Source organism: Maylandia zebra, linkage group LG13, assembly GCF_041146795.1.
Source record: "Maylandia zebra isolate NMK-2024a linkage group LG13, Mzebra_GT3a, whole genome shotgun sequence".
Taxonomy (NCBI): Eukaryota; Metazoa; Chordata; class Actinopteri; order Cichliformes; family Cichlidae; genus Maylandia; species Maylandia zebra.
The window spans coordinates 1,481,621-1,501,782 of record NC_135179.1 but is presented as its reverse complement, the minus strand read 5'-3'; the positions used below and the strand labels follow the sequence as shown (position 1 = coordinate 1,501,782).

Below are 20,162 nucleotides of genomic sequence, written 5' to 3'. Positions count from 1 at the left end.
CCTTTTGTGTTCTCATCGTGGGGTCACATGACCTGTGAGACCTTCGCGTAGTTCCCTGAGGTACTGCGCAAGTAAATGGGCGATGCTTCTCTGTTACCCATGCCCAAGCAGGTTTTTATCTACTAGGGGCGACCGTGGCTCAGGGAGTTGGGAATCGCATCTGTAACTGGAAGGTCGCCGGTTCGGTCCCTGGACTCTCTGTCCTGGTCGTTGTGTCCTTGGGCAAGACACTTTACCCTACCACCTACTGGTGTTGGCCAGAGGGGCCGATGGCGCGATATGGCAGCCTGGCTTCTGTCAGTCTGCCCCAGGGCAGCTGTGGCTACAACTGTAGCTGCCTCCACCAGTGTGTGAATGTGAGAGTGAATGAATAGTGGCATTGTAAAGCGCTTTGGGTGCCTTGAAATCCAATCCATTACCACTGCGATGGTCGAGGAGGTGGAGCCGGGATGGACCTGGCAACCTCCTAATGGCGCCGCAGTTCTGAATGTGGATGCAGAGATGGACTGCTTTTCAGTGATTGATCAATAAATGCATTGAGCAGCAGATTTTCCCCCACTGTGACGCGTGTGGAGTTTGTAGCTGAATGTTGGGAGGAGGAGCAGCCTTTCCTCATGTATTTAAGGTGGAATTCCAGATGTCAGAGCTTATGTCGATCGAGTGGAATAAAGATTCCAACGTCCAGGTATGTTACACCTGGTCTGTAGCGTCTGTGGACGCTCCTGTTACCTGCTTGCAAAAATAACCAGGTTTATCAAGCTGTTCCCGAACGCCTCGTCAGCGACCGTTTCCTCTGAGGCTGGACGGTAGCCCCACACACAGATTTGTATCAGGCTCTGCTGCCACCTGCTGGTAGCCGCAGGAACTGAGTCTTGCTGCGCCTCCCTCTGTGCGATAACTCAGCAAAGGATTGTGGGTAATGCAGTTTGAATCACCTGTAACAAGCTTCCAGTGAACAAGGAATCAGCCGGAGAACGGACTGTCCGGAGTATTTTAATGCAGGGGGACCTTTGAACTTTTACATTAAGTATGAACCAAATCAGAGTCTTTGAATTTAAAACAGTTTCAGGAAAAAAATAGAAGAGAATCACCTGAAACCATCAGAACCATAATGACCATTTCAGCAAGAAATATCCTCAGAGACACGTGAAGCATGTCCCTTCACATTAAAAGCACAAGAACATTCACGATCTCAATTGGAAAAGAAATTGCTTTGATTTTAACAGACATGGACCAATCACAGGGCTTCACTTTAGTTAGGAAGGCGATGCACATCTGGAACAGCTGCTTTCAGTTTTTCAGGCTACTGAAGAACTGTTCCAGAACCTTCTCCACCTCGTCCTCGCTGTAATCTCGCACCACAAAGTTCTCGACGTCAGTGGCTCCTCGGATCATGGCCGACAGGACTGCACAGAAACAGGAAGTCAGCACGAAGCAGCCAACCAGGTTGAAGCGTGTCAATGAGGAAACAGGAAGTGCACTCACTTCGTCCTGACGATGGTCTAAACAGGCAGAAGATTTTTTTCTTCATATCGACGGCTCGACCGAGCTCGTAGCCAACACCCAGAGACGGCTGCGTCACCTCGGCAACAACCACTGACATCAGAGGTCAGAAGTCACATGGGTCACTGGCTCAAATTCCATGATCAACGATCAACAAAACGATTGGTTCTCACCATCAGATTGATGCAGCCAATCCAAGTCTCGGTTGTGAATGGCCTGGTCCCCGGACGCTGCATTGTTCTCTCCTGTCCAATCATAGTGCAGCAGTTCAGTGACATAACGCACACACAAACACACACACACTCTTATTTTGAAGGTCAGAACCAGAAAACCAAACCTGAAATCGGATACAGTTAATGTGACTCCGCCCATTTTTGTGACGCAAATGCTTTTATTTCTGAAATTTTTTTTAATTTTTTTTTTACCTTGGAGGTCAGCAGGTGCTGGTGTGACCTCGCCCTCTCTGATGCTTCACGTTTGATAAAGCTCGTCACTCTGACTTTGGCTGTTACTTCCTGCACAGCTCTCTCTCCCTCTGTGTCCTCAGAGACCAGTTTACCATCAAAGCGCTGTTATTGTCAGGCACCAGTCTGCTGCTGTGTTCAGTGTCGGCCTCTGACATCACAGCCTCATTTCTGCTCTTCAATACTGAACAAATGTTTGCTCAGCTGTGTCTGTAACTTTGCTGTGCTTCACTTCAGCAGCATCAGGTAATGTTCACATGCTGATTCATGGTTTGCTTCAGTTTAATATTTTTGAGGTTATCTGCTATAAAAAGCCAAAGCAGGAAAATGTTCTATGTTTTTATCCTCAGTTACTTTGACACGAAGGCCTCTGCTGTAATGCTCACACCTCTGATGAAGTCTCACAGCTTTGTTTTCATACACAGACATAAAACATGGAGATGTGCTGATAACTGATCAGAATTATGATATTTCTGACTGTCTCAGTTGGAATCGAATAGAATCAGAGAAATCGATTCCCAGCCTCTTCCACCATGTGAACGCGCACCGTTCTGACTGCCGGTGTTCTGGGAATCCATCCTACCCGACAAACCATCCTACCCGTTGTTTCTACGCATGCGCACAACACGAACTTCAGTGGCAAATCGTCCTACCTTTGTTCGTATGAGCATATGAGTTTTCTGTGTGTGACCTCTGACCTCTGTCGCTGAGCTCGGCGCTGCTCACGTGCTCGGTCAATACGGTCCCGTAGCTCTGTAGCGCGTGCACGATCCTCCGGTACACGTGCACGTCGTCCCTCCCGCCGCGGATGCTGCCGCAGAAATAAACCTTCATCCCGTTTCTACTCAGACTCTACTGACGGTTCCCGCGCTGTCGCTATACGTCACCGGAAACAGGCGACTGTGCTCGGAGCTTGCGCCCTGAGCTCAGACTGACAGGTAGCTGAACGTCACGGAGGTGAAAGGCCAACAGCCCTCTTCATCGGGATCGCGTGCCTTCACGGGGTCTGACACCCGAGGGTCACCCCCACCTGTATCTATAACCACACACAGGTGTTTATTTCCACTGCTGTGATTGGCTGCTTAGACTCTGATTGGCTCAGACAGAGTTTAGGGTGAAATAAAATTTAAAAATCAAACTTATTCTTCTGTGGTTTAGTCCTGACAAACTTCCTGTCGTTTCAAAATAAGGCATTTCAAAGCACAACATCAACTGTCAAAGGTCTCTGACACACTAAAAGTGTTTCCACTAACAGGTACTTTACAGCTGGTTTCCGATTCTCCCTCCCTGTATTCCCGCCTGGATGTTTTTCCAGTTTGGAGGCTTCAGATTTTTGCAGTTTGCAAACAAAGTTCCTCCGATTCTGTCGCACTGTCAGAAACAGCTGTTGCTGTCCTGCACAGTAATTCATAAACACAGATATTATTTGATGGATGTGGCTCCTGGCGTTGTTTACAGGTGCTGTCAGCCTGCCAGTAGATCACCTGTCGGGAGTTTTCTGGCACAGCTGTGGGGAACATCTGCTTCCCTGCAGAGCTTTACTCCACAAAGAGGTGACCTCTGAACCCCTGCTGTTGTATTTGGAGTTATTGACTGTGTCACTATTGTGAAACAGCACTGGAGATCTTCATGTATTTATTAAAGACGATAATTCATTGATACGACCCGAAAGAAGCGCCTCAACACATTTGAATCCACATCTTCAGGTTCGGGTTGATAACCAGATTTGTGGTTTATCTTGGAAAGGTGCTTGTGTTGGATCAGACTGGATCAGTAGCACTCGTGTTCGGGGTTGTTGACGGCAGTGACTCACACTGAACATTTCTCTTCCATAAATATAAATGTGGGAAGCGGAAAACTGTGAAAACAACAAAATGCACTTTTGTTTATGATACAACTTCTTTTTGGAGTGAGAAAAGAATCTGTTACTGTTCATGATGTTTCATATTTTTGTGCTGTTGCTGTAAATATTTGTGTCTGTTCTGAGTTTTAGTTATTAAATCGAGTAAACATCATGAATATCTTCACTTTAACACACATCATGTGACCTCTTTTTGTTTTTTTTATCTGAAGTAGACTCAGGTGAGTTTTCTGCTGACTTCCTGTTCACCTGTGACAACACACAGCTGTGAATGCATCAGAACATTACTCTGAAATACAGGCTTTCATTTTGGAAAAACTGAAGTACAGGAAGTCTGAACTTGATGAAACCTTTATTATCCCATATGTACACGATCAATAAATCAAAAAGTGAAGGTCGGAGAAGAAACAACCCCCCCCCCACACCCCACACACACACGCGCGCAGATCTTTAAATTGAAGCGTTTAAGTTTCACAGACATAACAGAAATCCCCTCCCCTCAGTAGGCGCTCAGCAGCATCCCCGGGTTCCTCGCCGTGGCGTTGAGCATCACCTCGGGCACGTCTCTGGCCACCCGCTGCATGGGCGCCATGTTGTGTCCTTCCAGGGAGTCGAGCAGCCCTGAAACAAACACGGAGGAGAAAACACGAGTCAGCAGACACACCTGTGCAGAAGTAAGCATAAAAACCAGCGAGACAGAGCACGCCGTGCCGACCGAACCGCCCTGGACCGGCAGCAGGAGAACCACAAAAACCTGTCTATGTGCTTCTGGTTCTGACCTTCTATGATGGTGTGGTAGTTGAAGTGCAGGTAGAGCAAAAAGAGCATGTGCAGCAGCCCCAGCGTCCCACAGAGGAGGAGCCGCGGCGTCTGACCTACAGTCCGAGAGAGCAGCGCCGCCACCTGCGCGCACACACACACACACACACAAACAGGTGAGCTCACACAGGGAGCGTGTCCTGGCACAGGAGCTGATGGGAAGCGACAAGCTCACCATGCGCAGTGTGGACAGGCCGCCGAGCAGCAGCCACAGCCCGTAGAACAGGAAGTGGAAGTGGATGTTGTAGGTGACGAGGAGGACGATGCAGGGACCAAACAGGCCGTAACCCTGGCAACGGCAGACAGGAGGTGAGGTCACATGACATCTTGTAGGAGGAGGAGGGCTGCATTCAGGTGCGGCTCAGAAACCTGAATCACATCTGAGAGCAGCAAAAACACACCACCCTGTTCTGCGTGTGTGTGTGTGTGTAGTTCCAGGACTTACCAGCAGGGACAGCATCTGCAGCATGGTGATCTGAGCGTTGACCAGGTATGCCAGGAAGTAGATAAAGGCTGAGACGCCGAGCCAGTAACCGAAACACGTCCCGATAGCAGTGCCCATCAGTGTGCCCTCTCTCTGCAAATACACACACAGAGAACACTTTAACAGACAAAGAAACATGAACAGGGTGTGTGTGCATGTGTGTGTTCTTACGATGACAGTTCCTGAGGTCTTCATGCCGTGCAGCAGGATCGCCACCAGAGTGAACACCAGCATCAGCGGCCCGTACAGCTCGCCTGCGATCTTCTGCACAGGAAGCACACACGTCAGAGGAACCTAAACCTGGATCTGAACATCCTGTACAGGTGTGAATCTGACCATCGAACTGCAGTGAGACACGTTTGAACCCTTTATCGGCATCTCCACCACCAAGCTCCCTCACGAACATCAGCTCCAGCCTCCGGTCCAGCAGGAGGCACTAAGCCTGCTCACTGACTGCCATTAACACTACGACAAAGAGACTCATGCATACCTGGGGGAAGTTGATCATGCGGACAGGTATCAGCGACTCGATCAACCTGCGGGGGAGTCAGCCATTAGCTGTTAGCACTAGTCTCAGCAGAAAGCAGGAAACAGCTGACAGGAAGGAGGAAGTCTTACCTGTTGCGCACCTGTACCGGCTCTACGTCAAAGTATGGCCGCAGGATGTCGATGTTAGCGTACAGGTTGAAGGCTTTGGAGGCCTGACGCTTGCCCGCCTGCCACACCTGAACGCATCACACAGGTAAAACATTTCAGAGAAGAAGAAACGAGTTAGCGCTTTTCCACTAACACCTGCTCGGCTCGGCTTTTAGCCGTAGTACCTGGTACCAGGTAAAGTACCTTTAGTACCTGCTTGGCCAGGGTTCCAAGTGATCTGAGGTGATCCAAACATCTAACATCAACAGACTGCATCCCACCGATTGGCCGGTCAGTGGCTTCACTCGATGAGTCATGAGAGCGACTCCTTTAGGAAAATCAAAACCGCCTTTTTTGAAACCCACAACAAGGAATGTGGCCACACAAACCAACACCGCGGCGTCTGACTGAACGCCACAGAGCAGCGGGTGCACCATCGCCTCGACATCCTCCACTGTTGTGTCGTGTTTGTGTCACGTTAAAACGACGTCACAGGACTGTCGTCACCGCTGACGTCAAACGACTGAAGCCGAGCAGGTACTAGTGAAAAAAGCGGTAAGAGTGACGTCACTAAGTAACAACAGAGGCGTCCAGGGGCTGTTAGGTTGATTTTTAAATAAAGCTGTTGTAATTATATTTATATACACACTGCAAATGTGCTCGTATGGGTTGGCACTCCTTTGAAGGTTGAAAGCTTCGTTCGGCGTGACTGTCCGGACTGATAAACTGTAGGAATGACGTCGACTGCAGAGGTTTGTTCGCAACACGCTTACACACAGATAATGGTTAGAATAAGTCTCTGGGTTCGAGCGTCCGAGCAAGATATTCTGAACCTGAACTTAGAGTCAGTAGAAGAAGAATGGATAATAACATTAGATTATCAAGGCTGGGCAGGGAGGTGTTTTCCTTTTCTGTCTCGGACAGAGAAGCGAACAGATACCGGGCGATGGACGGGGAGGATTCGCCAGGAGACAGCACGACTGTGTGGGAGCCATGATAACCTTTGTTTTTGTCTCACTATAGAAAGTTGTGCTGCCCGTTTGAGGGTTATCCTCTTGGTGAACCAGATGCTTGATTTCACACACAGATCCACAGCACTGTGTAAACTTGTAATTTCAGCTGCCAACACAAATTAAATCTTTTTAGCTGGCAGACCTTTCTCCTGAATTTCCTTCTGAAATTTTGAACACGGTCTTTGTGTGGCACAGAGGAGCTTCAGCTGGCCTCTGTAACAGCAGCTAACAGCTACAGAAGAAGAAAATGTTTGCAAGTGTTTAAGACCAGATAACCCCGCCTCACCTCGTCGGCCACCTGCCGGCCCAGCTGACCCTTTAACCCCTTCATGCCCAGGAACTCTCCGTCGTCGGCCACGTCATCCTCGGTGGCGGCAGCCTCTGCCGCGACCTCCTCCTCCTCCTTCATCCTCTGGTGCATCTCGCCCATGTCCTCAAAGCTCGAGCCCGACGTGTCGTCCATGTTCTCCATGTCGATGACCGCTGAGCCGCCGCCCTGAATGCAGGAAACACGAGAGTGAGGGAAGGAGACAGGAGAGGAAACATGGGAGACGTATAAGGAGACAGGAGAGGAAACACGGGAGACGTATAAGGAGACAGGAGAGGAAACACGGGAGACGTATAAGGAGACAGGAGAGGAAACACGGGAGACGTATAAGGAGACAGGAGAGGAAACACGGGAGACGTATAAGGAGACAGGAGAGGAAACACGGGAGACGTATAAGGAGACAGGAGAGGAAACACGGGAGACGTATAAGGAGACAGGAGAAGAAACATGGGAGATGTGGAAGAAAAGGAAGCATAGGAGATGCGGAAGGAGACAGAAAGGGAAACATAGGAGACAGGAGAGGAAACATGGGAGACATAAAAGGAGACCGGAGAGGAGTCTTACTGAGGTAGGGATCGATCCGTTAAACCGACCAACAGTTTGTTAATCAGTTTATCAGAGGAGCTTCCAGCTGATTACAGATGTTCAGTCGGCTGATCTCAGGTCAGCCTGGTGTTAGCCTGTTAGCTCTCGGGTCTCCTGTTACCATGTTAGCATGGTTTGATTCCTCACAGTGCTTTAACCTCGCGAGCTCACCTGTACGCTGTTTCGGGCTAACCTGCAGCGTCACTCAGGTGCTGTTACTTTTATAGGCCGGCTGGGATGCTCGTTAGCCTGTTAGCATGTAGCTCACCTGGATGAGATTATCGTCGAAGCTTCCCCATGGTTCCGTGTTCCTGCTCCCGGAGCCCGAAGACATTTTCCCCACAACAGCAGCGGCTCTCCGTGGGGTGGAGTCTGTGTCCGTGGTTCGGTCGGTGGATCCGCGGATGGATCTTTTTCTTTTCCTGCTTCTAAAATCTGATGTTTTGGTCCGTAGGACGCTCCGCCCACCGGCTGACGCCACATCCCCAGTCGACGTGGAGGTCGAAGATATCGCGATATTTCCGTGAGAGTTTTTTCATTCATTTGATCATATCTGATTCATGTCCTGAGATTCCACTCATGACAAATCGATGTTTTACAGACGCTCACCACTCCATTTCTTCTCTGACATGCAGATGATGTTTGTCGAGAACAAAGGATTCCAGTTTGAAGCAAAACTGTAAAATCAGCAACATGTAGCAATTAGAAAAGATGAAGATACACATTTTAAATCTCAGTCAGGGAGAGATTGAACTCTTTCTCGTGTGACATTAAATCTGCTCTGAGTGGTCTGATGTTATTTTCTGATGGTTCACAGTCACACATCACGTCTGAGAGCTGATTAATGCCAAGTTGTCTTTAATCCTGGTCCAGTGAGCTCCAACCGCACGCTTATTTATGTGTCTTTTTAAAGATTTGGAAACATATCTTGATGCTCAATCATCCAGGTAAGCAATTCCCAAAAAGTTGATTCTGTTCATCTCAGTTGATACTCCTGACACATACGGGATCACTACAGGTTTTCTTTATGTGATGTCCTCTGCTTCCCTGGCTGCTGTGTCTGTGGGGATGGTGTTCGCTCCTGTTCACGTCCTGATCACACTCAGCTTATGCTCCAGTGGATGATCAATTCAATTCAATTTTATTTATATAGCGCCAAATCACAACACAAGTCGCCTCAAGGCGATGAGAGTCAAACCTTGAATACTGATCTGTATGCGTAGGTTTCCGGTACACATTAGTGTCCGGTTTACTGGGTGGGATCAAAAACACTTACTGGGTTTGAGGCTCTGTGTTGGTTTGGGTCTCCTGAGCGAGCAGAGACTTGTCAGACGTTTTTTTTAACTTAAACCTGCAACTGTTTCATGACTTTGAGCATGTTTGTCTTCTCTGTCTCAAAATGAACCCAACAGGTCTAAAGTCAAATATAGAAGGTCAAACATGTTGAATGTTAATTGTAGAACAGGATAATAGTTTTAATATGTGTAACCGGTGTGATTCTGCGTTGTGTCTGATACAAAAGGTAAAAGAAAGAAAGACCTCCAAGTAAATAATTTGCCCACTCCAGCTCCTCCAACCAAATACAGGTCCAGTTGACTGCTATCTTCCCCGGTAGGGCACAAGCATCGAAGGCGTTGGAAAGGGAGGGGTGATGAGTGAGTGCTTATCAGTGTAAGTGTGTGTGTGGGTGCGTGTCCATAGTTTAGCTGAGACAGTGTCCTTCGGCCTATCAGGCTAAGTAAACAGTCCTCCAGCCAATCCAGGTGTCCTTGCATGGGATGGGAAGAATAGCCGTACACAGTCGTTATCAGGGAGTGATTGTTTGGCTCCAGCCTTGGGCCTGCAGCTGGCGCCGTGATGGGGGTCCGCAATGTTTATGTTGGTTTTGTTAATTTCATGCGAGCAGCCCAGGAGAATTTTTCAGGCTGCTCTTTAAGACTCCGACACTGGCCTCTCGATCTCCCGTTGGAGAGTCGCGAGCCTCCCCATGATGGTATCAAACTTCTGTTCCATGGTGTTATTGTTCTTTTGATTCTGAGACCTCACAACTGCAGTGATCCGTTCCGTGATGTTTTCCAACTGTCGCTCAAGGGTCTCATTTTGAGCAGGCCCCTCTCTGATGTTTCCCCTCATACGCTCAATGGTGTTGTTTTGAGCCTTCACAGCAGCTGCAAGCGTCTCCAAGGTGTTGACCATATTACGTTCGTTGTGAGAGGTTGCGCCTCGTTCCATTTCGATTCCAGCGGGCAGCCTTGGGGGGGTTTGAACAGCCGGTTCCGCTCTCTTATTTCTCCGATAAACCAGGGCTAAGCCAACTCTGATCAGCATGAACCCTGTTATCATGGTTCCGAATAGATAGATATCTTCAGCGTTATATGTGTGTTTTACAGTGTTGGGAAAGAAATGACACCCACCTCTCCCACAGGGGAATTGTAGAAAAGGGGAGAGGCAAAAGGGGTACATTGTATTTATAGGATTGCACCAAAGAAGAAGAAGAAAAGAATGAGGAGGGGCTCTAACTGATAATGAACATAACTACAGGCTTGGAGGTCCTAAAAGTCAGGTATAAAAGGAGTAGTTTGGGGGTTTAGAACACATTTTGTGTAATTATAACAATATGTGATTTATGACCCTGTTACATATGCTCAAATGTTATATCAGTGGTGTACAGGCAGCAGAAAGAATCAAGTCTGTGACTGAGTAGCTAAGTGCGGGGATAAGTCTGCTGAACGCTGCCTAAAACACAACAGAACACCAAGAAGTGTTGGCCCAAGGATCGGCCCCGGTAACGGGTACTTATTTAGACATTGGCCTTGAAATGTGAAAGAGAAATCAAAGACTATGCGATCTTTATTGTTGTGACTTATCACGTGATGAGAAATGTACCAGACGTCTTTGCCATCGTCAATCCCCTCAGAGCTGAGTTTAGCCACATAACTAGCTTGCTCTAACTTTAAGATCTGATCTCTGTATGAACGGCTTTGTCAGGATCTGTGGCTAATCGAGATTCAGTATTGCAAAGTCGTGACATGACTGCAGATGGAGGGACATACAAAAGACCTGCGCTTCAAAGCATTTTCTCAAAGTGGACCTTTTCCGATGTTAGTTCAGTACCTTTGGACTATAATGTCAGAGGGCTACAGTTACCGGCTGTGTCCTAGTCTCACCAGCGGGGGCAGCCTCACGCTGCACGATAGTTTGCCATTTCTCGCGACACTTCTCCGCCCTCTGTGGTTCTTGTTCCTTGACGCGGTGGTGACATTGGCTTCATTTTCCGGACCGTTGTTCTGGCTGTCGTGTTGCCGAACCGAGCGGATCATTAATGATATCGAAAGGGAGAGTCCACAGTAAAGGTTCCAGGTGAGTGCAGCGACACGCGGAGCTCGGAGCGGCTCCCCGAGGAGCTGTTAGCCGTTAGCTCCTCGGTGATCCTTTAAAACACGCAGTTAGAGTCTCAGCCCGAGAGAAGCTGGTTGATTGTGTGACTCTGATTAAACTGTGTTGTTGCCGCGGTTCGGTATAATTTCTGTCGAAGGTTAAAGGCGCCACAGACGCTAGCCGCGTTAGCCGGAACACTGTAACCTCGTTCCGAAATGTTAAAAATAAACTCTGAGGGGTCAGAGGTCATCCTTTTTAATTTAATGTGTTAAAATGCTGCTCCGTTCGCTTGTTTTACTTTGTATGAAATTCGTTTTTACATGATATGTATTTCTGGGATCCACTCTGTAATTCGGCTTAACCCAAACACGCTGATGCTTACCAGTTGTTACAAAACGTCGTCCTAAAGTCACCCTGGAAGTACTTAATTTAACCAAAGAAGGTGCAACAGAGGGAAGAGTGTGTGCGGCTGTTGTGTCAGCTGTGCAGATTATTGCGCGGCACACAATATTCTGCGGACTTTGGCTGCGCTGTGTCACGCTGCCGGTGGTTAATATGTTACGGATATCAGCTGCACTCAGCGACCCCATCGTCGCTTTATCTCGGCCTTTGGAATGTGTTCAGCGGATCCGCCTCGGTGCCCCCGGCCGGCCCCTCCCTGCTCTGGACCCGGAGCGGGGGCCCCTCGCCAGCCCCTCGGCTAGTGGTTACCCAGTGGTAAGACTGGGTTCTCTCTAAACCACGCCCCTCGTAGAACTGTTCCTCCATTGGCTTAGCCTCCAAGCCCCCGCTCTGTAGCCTAATGCGTACGTGCCGGCCGGCAGGCAGTAATGGAGGGCTGTGGCTCCTCCTCCCGTGAGCTGTGGAGGAAAACACCAGAAACGCCGGCTCTGAGCGAGACTGCCTGCGGCTGAAACGGAGCTTTACCCCTGCAGTTTTACCGACACTGAGTCAGCATCAGGTAAAACCCCGCGGTTTACCGACTGTATTCCACTCTGTATGAGGCGGTGGTTATAAAACAGGAACCGAAAGAGACGGACTTGTGCTGTATTCGTAATTGACGGAGAAATTGTGTATTTTCTTATGAGTTGGTTCCTCGAGGCGCCCTTTAACTGCGTGTCAGTTTCATTTATGTGACAGGTGACGAAGAAAAGCTTCCCATGTTGACATTTTAGTTGTTTTTCTTATTCCTAAAGGAGCTGCTGAAAGCAGCAGGAGGCCCTGTTGGTGCTGGTAGAGTGCACGGAGAGCTGGTGTTGTATTTACAGCCTGCAGGAGCGCTGACACCACAAAATCAATCCCTATAATGCAGTCATTTTCATTTCACTGGTGACAGACTGTCAGTGTTCTGACTGCATTAACTGAGAGAGAGAGAGAGAGAGAGAGAAACTTCCTCAGGGGATTTATTTTTTCTGCAGACAAAGAAATAAATTCCAGCACTGCTCTAAAAATAGAGCTCGCTTCCTCAACCATCAGTCGTTATTGATGGTAAATATCAGGAACTAGTCGGTCTCGTTCATAGTTCTTTAGTTCACCTGCCAGGTCATAAATAAAGTCTGGATGTAACAGGTTCTATATCATAATGTCAGTCAGCTAAGCCCACAGGTGTTACACATTATTACACACACAGGTTTTGATCCGGCGTGTTTCCTTCAGCTTTTAATAAGTTGTGTCAGTAAGTTTCCATATGAAGTTCAGACGTGTTGTGAAGGAAAAGTTAACGCTGATGAGAAATGATCAGTACCAGCTGTTAGCCTGTGTTCTGCTGATCAGCTGATTATCACACAGGAAGTGGGTGAGAGTTGAGCTGGGGTCAAAGGTCACACAGTGAGGGTTATCAGCTGCAGACAAGCGTCTGTTTACAGCTGATACTAAGACACTGCTGCACCCTGAGACCCCACCCCCTCTAACAGCTGATTAACAGTTCACTGTGGAGGGTTTCTGCACATGCTCAGGAATGCATGTACTTTGTACTAATAATGCCAAACAGAGTATTCCTGTAAAGTACTTCATAGGGCTATTTAAAGTACTTTAGTACCTTTTTTGCGCCATGGACCGATTTATATCTGACAATATTTTCACGGACTAGCCTTTAAGGTGTCGTGGATACATACAACAAAATAAAGCCAGTACCGCTACCGAAAAAAGATCATAACACACGGGAAAAGACCCAGGGACACCGAGTTAACGATAAAAACCAAACGACTCACGGACCAGCCCGGGGGTTGGAGACCACTGCTTTAGTGTCTTTCATTACTTCCGTGCGTGCGTGTGTGTGCGTGCGTGTGTGTGCGTGTGTGTGTGTGCGCGCTAGTGATGGGTTAATCTAATTGGTTTGTGGCGAGCCGCGACCCTCTGACCAATCACGGAACACAATGCTGCAGCGTCCACAAACAGCTGATTGAACAGGAGGAGCTTCTATGGAAAGCTTTACTGTTGTTGTGTGAGTGACTCAGAGGAGCCGCAGAGCTCGCTGTGTGACCGCGGCGGCTATTATTACCCCCTGAGGTCACAGGCGAGGAAGATGATGGTGTAGAAATAAAGCGAGGTCCTAAAGCGTGTAATCCTGAGAAGGGCTGGGCCATATCATACCATTCATGGTAATACCGGTGTAATGTTGGGCAACGACAAGAAAATGAAATTTGGGTAAAACGCACATGGCGGAAAAAGCACGGTGGCGACGCAGAATGAGAAGAGCGAAAGCGGATCGTTGAATGAAACCATGAACCTGAACTGGTTTGTAAAAATGCTGCAGCTTCACTGGTGTGGAACTGGTTTGGCTTTCCTCCGTCAGATACACAACAAAGCACTATTTTTGGTAGCGCATGCTAGCGGGCCGTCGTTATTACCGTGTTGTTTGGAAAATACGGCGCACTTAAAATCAATCCTTTGATTTTTCTGAAAGTCGACAGAGCCCCTTATAATCCCGTGCGCCTTATGTATGAACTCTGGTTGTGTTTACTGACCTCGAGACGATTTTATGTGCACGGCGCTCGAAAATCTGTCAGATGTTTCAGTACGACTTTGCTGAGCTACGAACTGTTAAATGTTTATATAACTTTAATGCACATAAAAAACAGCTGCTTGTTTAAGTGGAAATACATTGATGTTTGTTTTGCACTAATAAAGTTGAGGAGTTGTAAAGTATTTTGTCTCGTGTCGATTATATCCTCAGTTATATCGTTATCGCAAATTTTCAAATGTATGTCGTGATAAATATTTTTGGTCATATCGCCCTGCTCTAATCCTGAGCACACTTTAAAGTCAGTCGTCAATTTCAGTGAAATCACCGTGCTGTCTCCACTTCCTGTTTTCTGTCCAGGATGTCGCTGGAGGTGCTGGCGGCGAGTGGCCTGAAGCAGTGCCAACAGGCCCAGGATCAGCTGGAGGATGCCATCGGTGCCGTGATGAAGGCGGAGCAGCAGCTGAGGGAGAATGCCAGAGAGGTGAGTGCCTCCTCTCTCTGAACAGGAAGTGCTTTAAGGCGTGATAACCCCAGTGTCACATGACCAGCGCAGTCAAGCCAAGGTATTTATTTTAAAGCAAGAACAGGAAGAGGCCCTTTCAGCAGATCAGATGGTAACGGCACAAATGTGTTCGACATGCCACGACACAGGAAATGCGTTGGCAGACTGAACCAAACGATTCCTGTTCAGTCGATCAATAAAGTTTGTGCCCAGCAAGTCTGTGTTGGATTAGAACAATTGATCAGTGATCAATAACTGAACTGCTGATAAGCTCACGTGAGTTTGTAAAATGTTTTCCTGCTGCGCTGCAGATGGGAGGAAGTGCAGGTCAGCTGATTCACAGGAAGCTCCTTGCTGAAACCTGGATCAGCTCACACGTTTTCTACCTGCTGTCCTGATCAGTGCGTTAGTTACCTGCCACCAAACGGAGCTGCTTGAAACTTTATTGACACCCAGATCATTTTACGGTGAAACACTTGTCCTGCTAAACTGCTGCGACCACTCAGCTGGCTCTGTGCCACACCCCCTGTTTTTCATATCAAACCGTGAATCACTTGAGCTTTAAACACCTGAGGATTTACCTGTTGAGACCAACCAATCGCAGTTAGCCATCATCATCTTCATCACTGCTGACTCGGCAAGGCTGAAACCACCTGAAATCCTGCCTTTGTCTGCAGCTGAGCCACAGGTGAGGGAGAGGAAGAGGAGGGTCAGGGCGAGGCGGGTTATAAAGCCTGCAGAGGAGGTGAGAGGAGCTCAGAGGAGGTGAGAGCAGTGAAGTGCGACGTGCTGGACTTCATACTTTATCTCCAGGTAAAACTTCAGGCTCCGGCTCAGGTGTGCGTCCATGCTCGTTGGTTAGGGACTCACAGCTTCATTATCGGGGTTGGATTGATCTCAGCTCCGTGATGTTTTGTTTTTTTCTGTGAGATAAACTTTATTTAAACTGAGCATAAACAACAGGACAGGCTGTTTTACTTTAACCTGTCAGCTGATCCACCTCCACAGGAAGGGGGAGCTCGCGTGTCCGTGTGAAAAAACTTTACTAACAAAAAGCTTTGTTTACGCTCAGCAATCTGTCAAAAATGTTTGAGTACGACTTTGCTAAGCTACGGAGCCGCACTGCCTGATGGATTGTTGGAGCATTACGGCTGCGAGGAGCCTCGCGGAGTGATACGTACTCTGCTTGAGCGTAATGTTACCGTACTATGTGTGTATAAGGACCAAAGACGGCACCTGTTAAGAGACGTGGTTACGAAGCGGATTTCAAACTCCAGCCTGTCAGTCACGCAGTAGCTGTGAAATTTCTTTTGTTTTTCTCTGGAAGAATCTGTTTGGTTACTGAACATTTCACGTTTAGGTGTTGCTTAACACGTCTCACCTGTGCGTCCCCTCAGGTGCGCTCGGAGTTGCAGAGCTGCGTGAGCCGCCAGCAGGAGGCGCTGCGCTGCAGGGAGGTGTGGCTGCTGGGTCAGATTGAGCTGCTCGAACAAGTGAAGACGGAAACTCTGCAACAGCAGCTGCACCAGCTGCACCGGGTAACTGGGGGCGGGGCCTGTTTACCTGTGTTGACTGTTTGTTTACCTGTCTGCTTACCTGTGCTGTGTCTGTGCTGTAGCTCCGAGGTCAGTTTGACGTGATCGCCTACCAGCTGCAGAGCTCCAGCAGCAACGACCTGAACAACCAGCTGACCAGCTGCATGGAGAAGTACGTGCGCACACACACACGCACACACACAGATTTGTGGGCGCGTTCACACCTGAGCGGTCTGTTCTCCTTGCTGGTGCTCTCACCTGTTGGCGTAGCTGTCCCAGTCTGCACACCCTCAGTTAAGGCATGCAGTCAGGATTTCACTGTCTAATGTGATTACATCTGTGCTAAAAGCTGATGTAATCAGATTACTGACATACTGAGCTGGTTTTACCTGTAGACTCTCACCTGTAGGCATGTGTGTCAGGTGCGGTGCAGTCATGTGATCTTGTTGTCTTCTCCTGTGTGTGCAGGTTGTCCTCTCTGAGTCTCACTCCAGAGGAAACACCTGAGTTGAGTTTCCATGCCGACTCTCGCTCTCTGAAGCAGGCCATCACCTCATTTGGCAGCATCAACGCCCAGGTAACACACACACACACACAGGTAACACACACACAGGTAACACACACACACACACAGGTAACACACACACACAGGTAACACACAGGTAACACACACACACAGGTAACACACACTGTGTTAGTGGATCTTTCAGGTGTGTTCTCTCTCCTTCTTGTTTACAGCTTGTGGAGGGTATATCCTCTCAGAGCTCCACCCACCTGAGACCTCAGGTGCAGAGTTGTCCAATCACAGCGAAGAAGCAGGTAAGTTGCGTCCTGGTGGTGATGGCGATAGTGATGAAAGCAAGGTGATGCTGATTGCGTCTCCCTCTCAGCAGATGGCTGAGCCCTCCTCTCTGAGCGATTGGCTGCTAGAATCTCAACCCGCCAACAGCTTCACTCCCATTGGCTATCAGTCTAGCACAGACCCGCAGGATTGGCTGCTGTCACAGAAGGAGAGTAAGGTGAGTGCTAAGGTGTGTTACCTGAGAACAGGCTCTGACCTCAGGCCGTGCCTCTCACCTGCTTTACTTCCTGTTTCTGTAACAGACTTCCTGTCCCGTGATGGCTTCCATGAACTTCATGAAAGCCTGGGGTCAGCTCAGGGACTTGGAGGCGTGGCTTATTCAAGACCCCTCCCCCAACCGGGAGAGAAGCGTCAGCAGCTGTAGCTCCTCCTTCTCCATCGAGAAGATCGACGAAATGGAGCTGTCCGCCGCAGCTGAGGAGGAGCTGAACGACTGGCTTGTTACCCCGCCTACTGCTGCCATGGAGACCATGTCGGACGCCGAACGTTGGCAGCGTGTCTTTAAGCCGTTTGAGGAAAGCTGGTCAACCGATGATTGGCTGTCGCCAGTGAGCCGTTCAATCGGCGACTGCTCGTCGTGCTGTCAGACCATCAGCGCAGTGGAGATTGAAAACCTCGGCAAGCTCAAGTGCCTGAAGACCACGCCTACCTCAGGCACCACCTCGCCCACTTCTCCCGTCCCCGTGTCGATGCCAGCGTCTCTGGAGGTGTGGTTGCAGAAGACGCCGCCGACGCTGCAGACCTGCCGCGCCAACGAGCTCTGCTCCGCCTACTCGGCCTGCGTCTGCGAGGAGAACTGCGGCAAGGATGCGCTGAGCCGCTGGCTGCTGCAGCAGGAGGACCGCGACAAGAATGGCGTCCCCAAGAACACCCCGCCCACTGCCAAGAGCGCCACGGCCACACCCTTCCACCGAGAGCAGGAACAGAAGGTAAGAGCCGATCAGTCAGCTCTGCTGTGACACTTCAGTAAGAATTAGGTGATTGATTAATTGATCAACTGATTGACAGCACCCCAGCACCGGCTCCACTCCCTCCAGCTCTCCTCTGCAGGCTTTCACCTCCTCGCTCTCCGGCTGGGTGGCAGCTGAGGAGGAGAAGGCGAGCCGGGAGGAGAACGGTTCCTCCTCGTCTCTCTTCCAGAGCCCCCTGGAGACGGACCTGTGGCTATTTCCACGGAAGAGCCCAGCGCCCGATTCCGCAGTGCCGCCCCAGGAGGAGGAGGAAGAGGACAAGTGGCTGCTGAGGAAGAGGAGTCAAGCTCAGGTGAGCACAGCTGGAGCTGAACACACACGTGGTTTGGTTGCTGCTCGCTTCCGGCTTCCTGACTGCTTCTTGTTTCCTCTTTAGGAACGCCTCGCTGTGGCGCTGCCCACCATGTGTGACCTGTTCTCTTGCATGAAGGTGGGCGGAGACAAAGAGAAGTGGCTGCACAGATCTCCCGTACAGGTGAGTCACCTGCACCGTGTGACGTGGTGTGTATGTGGGTCTGTCTGGGTCTGCCTGTCTCACCTGTGTCTCCTGCAGATGTGATGATGATGACGACGATGATGCTTCTTCTTCTCTGGAGTCACTTTATCACTGATCAGCGCACACGATCTCATCTGTCTAACCGTCGTCGCTGACGCCTTTTTCTCCTTTCTGTGACATCATCATGCAGTGCCGCTACCCACCATTGATCGCCAGTCAGCAACAGCCTAAAGCCCCTTTCAGATGTAGCTGGCCCCGCCCTTTGATTAACGTGGGAGGAAGCAGGATGTAGGACTCTGAAAGGGGCCTCAGCAGTTTCATCAGGTGAAAGTTCATATGGCTACAGAGGGTGTGGTGAGACGTTTCAGCTTCTAATCAATAACCGATCAGTCACAAATCAATAATCAGCATTTAGAGCTGCGAGTGTTTCGCTTATTGTGGAAGAGATGAGGGGGCGGGACTATATGGAAGAGTGCGTGGGGTGTATTTTAAACATAAATTAGACTTTATTTTATAATACGACTGATGTCACTTCCTTTAACCACATTTTTGTTTTTCTAAAACCTGCTGACATCACAGAGACTCACTTCCTGTCTGGCCTGCAGGCTTCCATCCTGTAACGTGGTTTGTTGGCATAAGAGGGACTCGGTTTCCCAGAGTGCTTTGTTGGAAGAAGCTGTGCAGGCTGGTCACGTGACTCTGGTCAGCGATTGGTGCTTTCCATTGCAGCTCTCGTGTGAGGGGGCGGGCGTTATCACATATAGCTGTGGTGTCATCACTTTTTTTCCTGCTGTGATTCTCTACAGTAATAAAGTTTTCTGACATCATCACTGTGTCTGTGACATCACTGTAAGGTACCCGTAGTTTCCAGGTGTATCTGTGTTCAAACTGGCTGTGACACCGAGCCCAGCGCAGCGGTTTGACTTTGTGTTCGATGTTTCTTTAAACAGGACGGAGTAGGGCTGTGCCATATGACCAAAATCTCATATCCCGATGTAAGACATCTGTCGTCCTGACAACGATATAAATCACAAAAATGTAACATTTTCTGTGAATCTCGGGCAGCTCGACTTGCGTGAAGTGTTTCCAGCTTCGCGTCATGTAGCTGAGTCGAGTGTTTTAACCGATGCATGAAACGATACATTTTTAGACATAAGTTGTAACGGCTGCCATTTTCTTTGTGAGTATTTATTACACGGCTGCGGGGAAAAGCCTGTGCTAACGTTTGACTCTAAGCTTTATTTTTTAGCACCTGGCGTCTCTTTTTTTTTTTTTTTTAATTCTCATCTGTAAATAATCTGCTCTTTCACGTGATTCAGTTTATTTTGAAAAGTCTCAACAGGATCTTGAGCTTTATTGTGAAAGGTTTATGTGGAACATAAACAAGCGGACACGCGATGCTGTTACCGTCGTTGTTGCTAACGACAACGCATGAAAACAGGCGCTTGTCTGTCCTAGTGTGGTTATATTACATATAAGAAAAAGAGAACTTTAAGAACTTAATAATAACTACAGTGACATCAGAACATGAAAAAATATTGCTGTAAACAGTTTATTTTGCGACACCACGAAACAAACGACAGCGTAAAATGAAACGATGGATGTTTTTATATCGTCATCTGATATATATCGTTATATCGAACAGCCCTAGGACGGAGGCAGCGAGACACTCAGGTACACCTGAGAGAGGAACATGCACCTGTGTCAGCTGATCAGCTGGAACTGAAACCAGTTTGACTCCCCAAATGTCAGCTGACCTG

The 20,162-nt window shown here is 48.8% G+C and overlaps 3 protein-coding genes across 5 annotated transcripts; 1 reads left to right on the top strand and 2 right to left on the bottom strand.

Annotated features, from left to right (window-relative positions):
• Positions 1-977: 977 nt before the first annotated feature.
• On the bottom strand, positions 978-2,958 carry dnph1 (2'-deoxynucleoside 5'-phosphate N-hydrolase 1). 2 transcript variants are annotated; one of them, XM_012915567.2, is made up of 4 exons: positions 2,621-2,958; positions 1,677-1,748; positions 1,486-1,596; positions 978-1,406 (listed from the first exon to the last, which is right to left on the bottom strand). In XM_012915567.2, the coding sequence occupies exons 1-4, from the start codon at positions 2,799-2,801 to the stop codon at positions 1,291-1,293; spliced, it is 480 nt and encodes a 159-aa protein (XP_012771021.1). In that variant the 5' UTR covers positions 2,802-2,958; the 3' UTR covers positions 978-1,290. The 2 variants fall into 2 exon arrangements, with proteins under 2 accessions (XP_012771021.1, XP_004573847.1); XM_004573790.6 differs by having other exon boundaries at positions 2,666-2,949.
• Positions 2,959-4,163: 1,205 nt separating this feature from the next.
• Positions 4,164-8,180, bottom strand: yipf3 (Yip1 domain family, member 3). Of its 2 annotated transcripts, none has more exons than XM_004573795.6 (9): positions 7,962-8,180; positions 7,067-7,276; positions 5,750-5,856; positions 5,622-5,667; positions 5,303-5,395; positions 5,093-5,224; positions 4,823-4,936; positions 4,608-4,731; positions 4,164-4,449 (listed from the first exon to the last, which is right to left on the bottom strand). In XM_004573795.6, exons 1-9 carry the CDS (start codon positions 8,025-8,027, stop codon positions 4,328-4,330), a joined length of 1,014 nt encoding a protein of 337 aa, XP_004573852.1. In that variant the 5' UTR covers positions 8,028-8,180; the 3' UTR covers positions 4,164-4,327. The 2 variants fall into 2 exon arrangements, with proteins under 2 accessions (XP_004573852.1, XP_076747478.1); XM_076891363.1 differs by lacking the exon at positions 7,962-8,180 and adding an exon at positions 7,673-7,912.
• A 2,713-nt stretch (positions 8,181-10,893) lies between these two features.
• Positions 10,894-19,229, top strand: ncoa4 (nuclear receptor coactivator 4). Its single transcript, XM_076891969.1, has 11 exons — positions 10,894-11,053; positions 14,394-14,517; positions 15,936-16,076; positions 16,157-16,245; positions 16,542-16,650; positions 16,812-16,892; positions 16,964-17,092; positions 17,178-17,891; positions 17,944-18,198; positions 18,283-18,381; positions 18,460-19,229. The coding sequence occupies exons 1-11, from the start codon at positions 11,016-11,018 to the stop codon at positions 18,463-18,465; spliced, it is 1,785 nt and encodes a 594-aa protein (XP_076748084.1). The 5' UTR covers positions 10,894-11,015; the 3' UTR covers positions 18,466-19,229.
• Positions 19,230-20,162: the final 933 nt, after the last annotated feature.

What these genes read in the sequence shown, in the direction of transcription:
- dnph1 (XM_012915567.2), bottom strand. Translation starts at nt 2,801, where the DNA reads ATGAAGGTTTATTTCTGCGGCAGCATCCGCGGCGGGAGGGACGACGTG. An exon ending in ATATGCTCATACGAACAAAG is followed by an intron (nt 1,749 to 2,620) that starts GTAGGACGATTT and finishes ATGATTGGACAG; the next exon opens with GAGAGAACAATGCAGCGTCC. An exon ending in TTGGCTGCATCAATCTGATG is followed by an intron (nt 1,597 to 1,676) that starts GTGAGAACCAAT and finishes CTCTGATGTCAG; the next exon opens with TGGTTGTTGCCGAGGTGACG.
- yipf3 (XM_004573795.6), bottom strand. Translation starts at nt 8,027, where the DNA reads ATGTCTTCGGGCTCCGGGAGCAGGAACACGGAACCATGGGGAAGCTTC. An exon ending in GCCGGCAGGTGGCCGACGAG is followed by an intron (nt 5,857 to 7,066) that starts GTGAGGCGGGGT and finishes TGATGCGTTCAG; the next exon opens with GTGTGGCAGGCGGGCAAGCG. An exon ending in GCCTGTCCACACTGCGCATG is followed by an intron (nt 4,732 to 4,822) that starts GTGAGCTTGTCG and finishes GTGTGCGCGCAG; the next exon opens with GTGGCGGCGCTGCTCTCTCG.
- ncoa4 (XM_076891969.1), top strand. Translation starts at nt 11,016, where the DNA reads ATGATATCGAAAGGGAGAGTCCACAGTAAAGGTTCCAG. An exon ending in GTCCACAGTAAAGGTTCCAG is followed by an intron (nt 11,054 to 14,393) that starts GTGAGTGCAGCG and finishes TTTTCTGTCCAG; the next exon opens with GATGTCGCTGGAGGTGCTGG. An exon ending in AGCTGCACCAGCTGCACCGG is followed by an intron (nt 16,077 to 16,156) that starts GTAACTGGGGGC and finishes TCTGTGCTGTAG; the next exon opens with CTCCGAGGTCAGTTTGACGT.